At 31.2% G+C, this 11,270-nt stretch overlaps 1 protein-coding gene and 1 long non-coding RNA gene across 2 annotated transcripts; one reads left to right on the top strand and one right to left on the bottom strand.

The window, feature by feature from the left end:
* Window positions 1-3,673, bottom strand: LOC100806679 (uncharacterized). The gene is made up of 2 exons (XR_003262894.2): window positions 3,063-3,673; window positions 1-327 (listed from the first exon to the last, which is right to left on the bottom strand). It is a non-coding gene; the product is annotated as an uncharacterized lncRNA (long non-coding RNA).
* On the top strand, window positions 1,398-2,919 carry LOC100806152 (uncharacterized). Its single transcript, NM_001252733.2, has one exon. It carries the CDS (start codon window positions 1,444-1,446, stop codon window positions 2,731-2,733), a length of 1,290 nt encoding a protein of 429 aa, NP_001239662.1. The 5' UTR covers window positions 1,398-1,443; the 3' UTR covers window positions 2,734-2,919.
* Window positions 3,674-11,270: the final 7,597 nt, after the last annotated feature.

Raw genomic sequence — 11,270 nt, 5'->3', positions numbered from 1 at the left:
TAACAAGTAAAACACACTCAAACTTGTTAAAAGTTTAGAATAGCATAAAACTCATGCAGATCCTAAATGAATGATAAAAGATTATTGTCCAATTTGCACAAAATACATCATCTTTTATCATATCAGAGCAAAACACACCCTTAGTAGACCAAGAATAGCCAAAACTGTTGATTACTTTTTTTTTACCAAAACAATGAACTTCAAATTCATGCTACAAAACTACTTATGCTGCATTATGTGAATGAAAACTACATATGTTCACTTTCAAGGTAGCATTGTATTTGCATATCTCCAAAGAGTTGTCTCCAAGGCATTGAGGGAGTGTACCTACACATACAAAATGAATTGTATATCATAGACATATAAACTCAATGGAGAAAGTTAAGCAACAAATGGCAGAAGACACCATCATGGAAACAGGCAACACAAATTCCAGTTTCTATCAACACAATATGAGCTCATTGAACATTTTAGCTCGAATCAGTACCAATTTATCATCCACTATAATGAGAAGTTTAGGTCTCTGTATATGCTGATCAGATTTTAAGAAAAAAAAATCCCTAGTTTTACTATCAACAGTCTATGGTATGTACCATCCAAGTTGTGGTGGCATATATGTCCTACAAAGGAGTCATTTCCATACAAAAATTTATCTCTCAATATGTCAAACTAACAATGAGGCAAAGAAAACAATGATTAAATAGAGAAATCTATCACAATGATAAAGAACAAACGATTTTCCACCTTCTACCATTCAACAAGCAAAAATTATAACGATCATGTAGAGATGCGAGATTTCTCAAAAAAAAAGAAAAGAAAGAAATAGGATGCAAGTATATGACGAAATAGGATGCAACATATAAATATAACCGAGAAGTAGATAAAATAAACAGTGGTTCAGCTTCAAGCTAGTGTGGAGGAGAAGTTATCGAGCAGCGGGTCGAAGAGAGAAGAATACACAACCAACGACAAGTGCAAAACAACCACCTCCGGTCTCGTTGTAAATCACCTCGACATTGGTGCTAAGGAGATGTCAACGAAATGGGAGATGCAAGAAAAACAGGGGCCTCGTCGTAAATCACATTGATGTCAGTGCTAAGGAGATGCCAGAGAAATAGGAGAAGCGTGGCAAAAGGGGATGCCGAGAAACGAGAGAAGGGGGGAGCATGCATGAGAAGAAGATAATTTGGGTTTTTTTTTTTTTTTTTTATCTTTTTCCCTTTTTCCTCTTCTCATTTTTTATATTTCATTTTTTTTGTTATTTACTTTTTCTTTTATTACAAATTCTTAAATGATAAAATAATATTTTATTTATTCCAAGTGATTGTTTCTCTAAAAAAAAAAAAAAAAAAAATCTTACGTATCTATATTTTTTACTGTCTTTTTTTCATGCGGGTAGTTTATCAAGTTACAAACATAATCCGATAAGAAGGAAAGGATGGGATGCAAGATTCCCCACCACACGAATTAACGATGGCGTCTTCAATCGAAAAGCTCCTAGAAAGTGGTCGTCCCTTCCTTCGCGGTGATCTGGAGTCCATCGACAAGAACTTACCTCGGCTGGTTGGCGTCCTGCAGAGTGTGGGTGCCGGGGAGTGCTGGCACAAACACGGCAGCTTCCTTCACCACCTCGTCGACATATTTCGCATTCTCAAGCTCTGGAAAGCCCCTCACTCTGTCTGCCTCTGTGGCCTCTTCCACTCAGCCTACTCCAATTCTTACGTTAACCTCGCCATCTTCGACCCTTCAACCGGTCGAGAAGTGGTTCGTGCACTCGTTGGCGAGGAAGCTGAGAGTCTGATTCACTTGTTCTGCATAGTTCCCAGGCAGCCTCTCATCCACGACGATCTGCTCTTCCACTACTCTGATGAGGAGCTTGTCCAACACCTTGCTCAGTCCGAGATATCTCTCAGGAACGCAAAGAAGATGGAGAAGGGCCTCTTTGATGACGATGGGGAATTAGAAGGATGGAGAAAGAAACTGCAGGGTCTTGTTCCTGCCGAGGGGGTACAAGTTAAGCACATTCGCACGGGTGAAGGAGTGCACGTTTCTAGGAGGATAGTGGCAGTTTTCATCATGATGACCATGGCAGATTTCTGCGACCAGTTATTTGGTTTTCAAGATTTGCTATTTGATAATGCTAATGGCCGCCTTGAGTTTTCCGGGAACAATTTTGGGGCTCTTTGGCCGGGAGATGGTAAGCCGGGTCTGTGGTTGAATTCAATTTCCAGGATGGGAGCAGTGTACACTTTGATTGCGAGAGAGGAAGAGATTTTCATTCAAGAGAGAAAAAGGAAGGTGGGAGTAGCAGTTGTGCCTGATCTCGAGAGAAATGAAGATATTGAGTTGGTATTGCCACCGGTGTTCGATTACTGTAGAAAGGTTTTGGAGGCGGGAGATCAAATAGTTGCGAGGGATTTGTACTGGGAAGCTGTTTGTGAGGGTGGTAGCAAGGCGGAAGAGTTGTTGCTGGAGTCTATAGAGAAAAACCCGTTTGTTGGAGAGCCATATGTGGTGCTGAGTCAGGTTTATTTGACAGAGGGGAGATTTGAGGAGGCTGAGAAGCACGCAGAGAGAGGACTGAAGCTTCTGCTGGAATGGGGATGTCCGTGGGACAAGAGGACTTCTTGGGAAGGCTGGGTGGCCTGGACTAGGGTCTTGCTCATGAGGGCAAAGGACAAATCTTGGCCTCAGACTTCATGGGGCATCCTCAATTTGGGTCTTGTAAACTAATAATGCCTTATCATCTACTTAATGCCATCCATCCCCCGATCATATAATATTCTACTAAATAAGCCATAAGTACAAGGTTAGTGCATCAGAAAAAGGCTTTCAACGGTGTTATATCTTTCTAGCTAGTACTATATTTTTTCTCTTTTTAATATCTTGTGCTGCGTGAGAAAAGCCTTTTATTGTTGCTATAGCGGTCTTATATTCTATTTTTGGTAGATAGTATCGCTGATCTTTGTTGTCGAACAATAAGCATAAGAAGGTGAATTTCAATTGAAAAATAAAATAAAATTGAAACTTAGAAGAATTTGGATTTAGGAATCCTCACGAACCATTTAATTCGGCTACAAATTCCCAAGAAAACTTGTGTAAGTAGTTACAAGGACTCCACATCGATCATAAATTTTCTTTCCTTTCGTGAACAAGCTTAATTTTTCACAATGTCATGAATTAAGACTTAAATTTCTGTTGAAAGATAGGCTCATACTTATATACGTGATTGTATCTCGAATAAAATTGTATCCGAACAGATACTCGTGGGAAAAAAATAAATAAAATAAAATCAATGGTTAAGAAGAACCAAGCTGCATGAAAGAAGATAACAAGAGCAGAAGTGGGACCTTCTCTATTTTTTCTTCACAACATTTTCTACAAGTGTTGCTTTCCTCGTGTCCAACTGTCGGCACTCGGCAGAAAAAAAACACTTTAATTTAGATGGCAACTTTAAGTGCATTGAGACAACTGCAAAAATAGCGAAAAGGATAAGGCTGAACGTATACTCTAAAATTATCCTAGATGAGACACTAATGGTTCGTTTGTTTCTATGGATTGAGGGAGGAAGGAGTCAGTAAAGATAGTAGGGATATATTTTTAGGTTAAATTAATTTTTTTAGTCTTTTAATTTATTATTTAAGTTTAATTTGATTTTATAATTTTTTTTGTCTAATTTAATTTTAGTTTTTAGTTTTTTTATTTAATTTAATCCTATATTTTTTTTAAAAACATGTATTTTATCGTGGTTTAAAATTATTTAATGATGATTTTGAATTTTTATAAATTGTGATTTCTTATATTTAGATGAAGAATCAAATTGAATCAATTTAAAAAATTATAAGACTAAATTAATTCTAAAAAATAAATTAAAGAATTAAAAAATTAATTTAACCTACATTTTTATTATGAGTGATGATGTTTGCCTTTGGACACCAATTATTTAGAAGAGGAATGATATTTGAATATTTAGGCTATTGTACGTAGTCTCCCGATAGATTTTGGCTTTAGTCCCATCAAGCCAGAAAAAAATTTAAAATATTTACTTTTTTCAAAACACTCTATCAAGGTATTTTTTTTATCATATCATATTATTTATCACCTATATTTTTTCTCTTTTATCTCTCCATCACCAGGTATCTATTAGTACAATTGGTATTCATAAATAATTTTTCTATTTAGAAACACACCATCATCACTTGTTTTCTTTTCGACTTAAATATGAAATTGATTCTTGTAAGTTGATATCTTTTCATTTTTTATCTTTGTAATTTTTTCTTGAGTTTTAGTTCTTGAAAATTTGTAATTTTTCATTTTTAATCTTTGTCGCCAGTCAACATTGTAAAAAAATATTAATGTTGATGTCATAGGAATTTAAAAAACTTACATTATAAAATTAAAAAAAAAACTTACATGGATGAAAAAAAATAAAAAAATACATGGAATAGCATAAAAAATATGTCATATTTGTATACATCAAATATTTAAGCCTTAAATATCATGTATAAATTTAATTTAAAATCAATATAAAAAAAATAAATCAATTAAAAGATTTATGTAAGGCAAAGTATTTTAAAGTTATGCATGTTTTCAGTTTCAAATATTTATGTGTTGCAAAACAATATTAAAAATAATTAATTCAAAAGACAATAGCAAAAAAATCTAGCAAGTAAAATTTTATGTTTTTTTTTCCTTAAAGTATGAATACAAAAAGCAAGAGGCAAGAAAGCCTAAGAGACCTTAACTCAGGGACCAAGACAGGTTTCAAAAATACATAATCTTGTATGTATAATTTTGCATGGAATAAACAAAATTTTGCCAAGGATAGGTGAATCATATGGTAAACATGACTGAGGGATCAAAACTGGGTCTCATAAATACTGTTGCATCTTCACCTCCATGCCAATCAAGTTTGGATGAGGGGTTGAAAAGTCTCACGTGCAGAGATAAAAAAGATATTAGTCATGGGAGAATGAGGTTTTGACATGCATCTTTTAATTAATTCCTTCTTATTTAATTTAATTTATATTAATTTTAAATTAAATTTATACATGATAGTTAAGTCTAAAATATTTATTTGTCTAAAAATGTCATTTTTTCTTTTAGTCCATGTGTTTTTTTTTCATCTGTATCATTCATGTAAGTTTTTTTTTTCATTTTTAATCTTCATAAGTTTATTTTCTTTTTATTTTTAATCCTTGTAAGTTTTTTTAAAAAAATTTAGTCTTTAGGACATCAAAAATAACATTTTTTTACAACGGTGGTGATTAGTGGTAGAGGCTAAAAATAAAAATAAAAAATATGAATTTATAAGAACTAAAATTAAAAAAAAATATAAAAATCAAAAGTGAAAAAATAACAACTTATAGAAACCAACTTTATATTTAAACCTTCTTTTTATCTCTTTCTTTCTGACAAATCATATCACCAATGTTTTCGATTGTTTACACCCTCCCTCTTTTCTCTCTTCTTATCTCTCAAGACGTATACACTTTTTTCACTTTTTGGATGTTAGCATGTTTCTGCTTCTTTCCTAGTTTGGCTAGTAGTACTGTTGAAGAAAGAATAGGGCTCTATGTACACGGGGGATGCAGATCCTCTGCAGTTTAAACATAAATTGCACCGTGTAGCGTGTGCAGCTGCATCCAACGGTTGACAAGCTTAAAATTGTGTTGGCAATTTTTTTTTTATATAATACGACCTAAACATTTTAATAATGGTGGGAGATTGTAAATTGTGCACCCTTAGAGTTTTGAAATAAACTACATGGGATCTCCTTTCACACAGGGTCTTATATGTACTTTTAGATTTTATTCACTTTTGGGTGGAAAAAGAAAGGATCGAGAATTACTTTTTCTATAAAGATCAGTCTATTGAAGGCTTTAGATTGTGCTGACAAGTTGTATTGTGTTTGTATCTAGCCGAGTTAATTAGTCTCTTTCATTAACTAAGTTGAGAAAAAGGCTTATAATGAACATTAAGACTTTATAAAGAAGTAAAAGGGATTTTTTTTTCAAAAGTTAAAATGAAACAAATGCATTTCTAAATAATTGAAAATAATTCCTATAACTCAAATTAATGTTCTTAAATGAGCATGTTGGTTTAAGTTGGTGTATTATTATGATATATGATCTGCTGTAACATATTATAACATTGTGTTATCGATTATGTAGTTCAGAATAAGATATATATGTTACAGGTTAATCATTTAGAATTGAAGTTATGATAGTACATTCAATGGTTCAGAAACTAATTTTATAAAAACTCATGTTTTTAGCAAAAGCTTTGATTTGTTAAAAAATGTTCATTCTATAATAATAGATTACATATTTACATGAGATATTAATCAATTGCTTTGTTTAAAATTCAAAGAGATTGAATATAAATATTGTATATTGTTTACAACTACAAATTGCATGTCCTATAAAGATCATCTTACAAGAGAAGACTCGTTGTGTCATATTCTTAGAAGTTTATATAAACATTGAATATTGTTTACCACCACAGATTGTCCTATGAAGATCGTCTTGTGAGAGAAAACTCATTATGCCATATTCTTATAAGTTTTGTCTTTTTGAAGAGGAAAATTAAAATAATCAATCTATTTAAACAACCATGCATTATAAATACTCTTATAATTTATTTAATTTCTTTTTGCATAATTTATTTAATGCTTATATTGAAAAAATTATCATCAAGTAATCACATCAACTAAAATTTAACATGTTTCTATTTGGTTTTAGTCCTTTCTTGTAATCACTTCAAAAAAAGAATATGAATTTTCTGGTGTTTTCTTTGTGGTGGCTAAAACAAACCGCCAGAAATTTTTTATTTTGTGGCAAATTGTTTAGCCGTCAGGAATACCCATTAGAAATGCTTACACATATGCTCCTTTCACAATGGCCTTGCGTGCCACAATGCACCACAATCCTCATTTCCGAAGCCCAAGTTGTTTCATGGGCTGAGATGTGCTCATTTCTGAAACCCATTTAATTTTCTTTTGTCATGCAATTTTTTTAAAAAAAACTAAAAAGAATTAAAAATTAATAACACTCTTCATTTATTATGTTCTCTCTTCACAAGAATATTTGAGAATAGCTCTACAATCCCTTACCCTCTTTGTAAACAAAATCAAAAACCCTAAGCACTCTCGTCTTCTCTCTTTGTCTTTTCAAGTTAAATTATTTTTCATCGTAATCTTCAACACTCTTCGTTTTCCTCACTTATTTTTTCAAGAAAATTAAACAAATATTCTAAAGTAGAGATTTGTATAGGGAATCAACAATTATAATTGTTGATATTATCCCATAGTTTTTTGCTTGTTGATTCCTCTATTTGTTTATATTGGTTTCTCTATTAGATACATGATCATATATGTATGATTTTTTTCCTATTTTACTTGTATGACTATGTTAGTAGTCATAAAAAGCAAAAAAAAAAAAATAATAATAAAACTTTGCTCCCCTAGATCCACCGATTCATGATAGTTCCTACATCTCAAGTCATGAGCATCAAAAACCTAATTTAAGCATTTTCCTGGCAGTTCAAATTCTCATGTTCACACATGATCATTTAATTAACTTCATATTGGTTCATTTTTTTATGAAATTAATTCAAGTGTTTAGTTTTTTATTGTCAAAAACCAAATATTGTGCATTTAAGGTATTATGTTGTTATTCTTAACTAAAATTAGCATTTCATCCAGATAATTATTCTTAATTTTAGTTATAAAAATAGTGATTATTATAATAAAAATCTCATTTTGATTAAAAAACCATACCATTTTTTTAATTATTACATGTTGTGGCAGCTAAAAGTTGTCAATAAATGCAAGTTGAAAATCATTAGAAATGCAATTACCAGCAGTTTTTAGCTCCTAATAACTTGTGGCTTTTCTAATGATTTTTTAAGGATCAATAGCAGGGCTATTTGAAATCCATCAAAAGCTGTTTGTGACATGCATTGTTCTGACAACTTTTTAACTATCAGAAATGTCATTTGTAGTGATTTTTAGCCGCCACACTCTACATTTTTAGCCATCACAAATTACAACTTTTTGTATAGTTAATTGATCTTGTACAATGCATTATTGTCTACTTTTCATTAACAAAACGTATTCTAAGATTTTTAGGATTAAACATCATGATCGTAATATTTTTATCATATGTGAAATTTCATAAATTTCTATTACAATTTAAATGAAATCACAAACAAAAGGTGAGTAAAGGTGAGTAAAAACTATCTCTTATTGAAGGAGTGAAAACACAAATTAAAGGTGAGTAAAAACACAAACAGTTAGTGGAAAAAAGGAGCTAAATGCAAAAATAAACAAAATGTTGGGAATTTTGCTATAGTAAGCTAACAATCTCAGTAGTTATAAAAGTTTTATTTATTCAATGTTCACTCTAATGCTAAGCAAAGTTACTCTATACTTCAACTTTATTGTTTATTCACTCGTTGAGAATTTTTGAATCATTTTATTTATTCAAACTTTTGTTTGTAAAAGTCATAAGTGACTTAATGTTAAAAAATACATAGGTATTCTTAGATTAAGAGAGAGTCTAAAGCATTGCTAGAAGTGACTAAAAGAATATTTGTATAGCCAAGAATGACAAAATAAAATACATGTTTTATAATCAAAGTTTTTTATTAGGAGAATCTTGTACTGTTGTGTAAAAAGATTTGGACGTAGCTGTATTTGAGTGAACTAGTATAAATCAAGTGTTTCTCCGTCTCTCTTTAAAGTGTTATTAAGTATTCTCTTTGCTTTCTTTGTCAATTTTTTCTCATCAAGTGTTTACTTGAAAAACCTTTTATAAAATTCTATTTCATATATTTATTGGATGACCAAACTCTGTATTATCAAACCTTATGTCTTATAAGTGGACGACTCCAACACATACATCTTTTTGACCATGTGATAAAGATTTTATTGTATAAAGTTATTATCTTGGATTAATACACTATACAACTCCCATTCTAGTGTGATTGTTGTTATTTCAAAAATCAGTTTTGGTTATCTTTGGATGATAAATTGTTAAAACATAAGGATAGAAATATGTTATCATAGGTGCCTATACCAAGTATGTCATGTTTTGCAACAAATATACTTACAAAATTACCACAAGAGCAAGTAAGACTCGAATTGAAATGTGTCTTACTATTAGAGAAAAACTATCGTTGTAGTCAACGCCTTTTTTCTAACTATATCCTTTAGCAACAAGACGTACTTTGTACCTCATTCCAAGCTTTTTTCTTGAAGATCCATTTGGAACCAACAACTGTTTTGTCCTTAGGTAACTCAACCAAATCCCAAGTCTAATTTTTTTAAGGGATTTCATCTCTTCATTCATGGTCACAATCCACTTATTAGATTTAGTGCAATTAATTGCTTCCTAATAAGTGGTTGCTTCCAATGAATCAACTTTTTCTGCTACCTACAAAGCATAAGAAACCATATCCTCAAAGCCATATCTTACAGGTGATTTATTTTTTCCCTTTGAGACTTCCTAGTTCCAGTAACTTTAGGCTATCTAAGAAGGTTCTATCTTGACTTCTTAGACCCATTAGAGTGTTCTTACTAGTATCATATGAAGCTTTTAGATGTTGCTACTCACTTTGATTTCTGATTGTGGAGCCCTCAAACTCCACTTACTTAGTGACATCTTTTGTCTTGCTTAAATCTTCTTCAAACTTATAATGCAGTATAGAGATTTCATCAAGAGTGACATTTTTACTCAGAATGACTTTCTTTTCCAAAGGAAACTAGATTTTGAACCCTATTTCTATAGCCCACAAAAACACCCTTTTTAGCTCTAGGTTCTAGTTTGCCTTCATTCATATGATAGTAAGTTGGACACCTAAACACCTTCAACATTGAGTAATTCCTTTCGGTTGACTCAATTGTAATTTTTTCATTTAAAGAATATAAATGTGTATTTATATTTCATGTATTAGACTCCCTTAAAGATAAATTTAATATATACAAATGAATTTTAGATTAGATTTTTAATGGTCCTTTGTGAACGTAATATTTTATAAAACAAATGATGTTTCATTACTGGACCCTTTTAAATAAGTATTAATAAGAAAGAATGACCTACATTTGATATTTCAAGTTTTAAAGTTAAATCAAAATAAATTTACCTCATTTTTTTAAATGGATGTTTTTAATAATAAACCATTTTATTCTACAAACTTTGAATATAATAAGAAAATCCGTATTCATAACCAGGGGTGTTACAAATTTTGCATGAATTTGGTTCCTTTTGATCCAATATTTTCATTTAAGTTTCAAAAAGACAAATTCAAGTGTGTCTTTATGTTTTGGAATGACTATTTTTTTTTGTTAGCAGTATATATATATATATATATATATATATATATATATATATATATATATATATATATATACACACGATAAGTGCCAGAAGTACCCAAACAATAAAAAAAAGGAGACAAATTCTAGTGTCTTTATGTTTTACAATGACTATTTGATAAGAGTAGAAGATAAACTCTTTCTCAAGTTGGACTATACTATTAAAACTGTGGTTTTCACTCACTGATAACTATGTAACAGTTTCTCTAGAGTAAATCAAGAAAGAATTATCATTTTAGATGAAGTTGGATAAACATATGGTGTATTATAAATTTCAAGTTGGACTATACTTATCAAAACTGTGGTTTTCACTCACCGATAACTATGTAACAGTTTCTAGAGTAAATCAAGAAATGACTTGAGAATTATCATTTTAGATGAAGTTGGATAAACATATGGTGTATTATAAATGTTGTTTTAACTCAAGTCTTTTAGTATGAGCTCTTAAATTTTCTCAAGAATAATAATATATATGAATATCTACAAATTACTTACAATTAGCTGGAATGTGTCCTTAATCTATTTTCTTTTTTCATCTCAAATCTCTCCAAAGGGGAAAAGCAAAGAGTTGCCATTGTGTAACTTAGGTCACAACAAAGGTAGACCAGAACCCCTAGCGACGGTTTCACATGTCCACAAAGGTGGTGAATGGTTCCATTTTCCTTCATGATTCAACTGCTGCAACAACCACAAGCGGCTTTCTCTCTCTCTCTCTCTCATAATGTTACTCTAATATCAAAGCAAATTTTTTAATGCACACTTTTTCTGTGTACACCAAAAAAGCTAGTTTTTCAATGTATACTTTTTCTATGCTTCTTTTGACCACGTTGTGTTACTACGGCGGGAACGTTAGATTCTCCTCGCGATGCACCTTTTGCACAATTGCACCAGT

The sequence above is a fragment of the Glycine max genome, chromosome 9, assembly GCF_000004515.6.
Source record: "Glycine max cultivar Williams 82 chromosome 9, Glycine_max_v4.0, whole genome shotgun sequence".
NCBI classification, from domain to species: Eukaryota; Viridiplantae; Streptophyta; class Magnoliopsida; order Fabales; family Fabaceae; genus Glycine; species Glycine max.
This window is presented reverse-complemented; position numbering and strand designations above follow the sequence as displayed.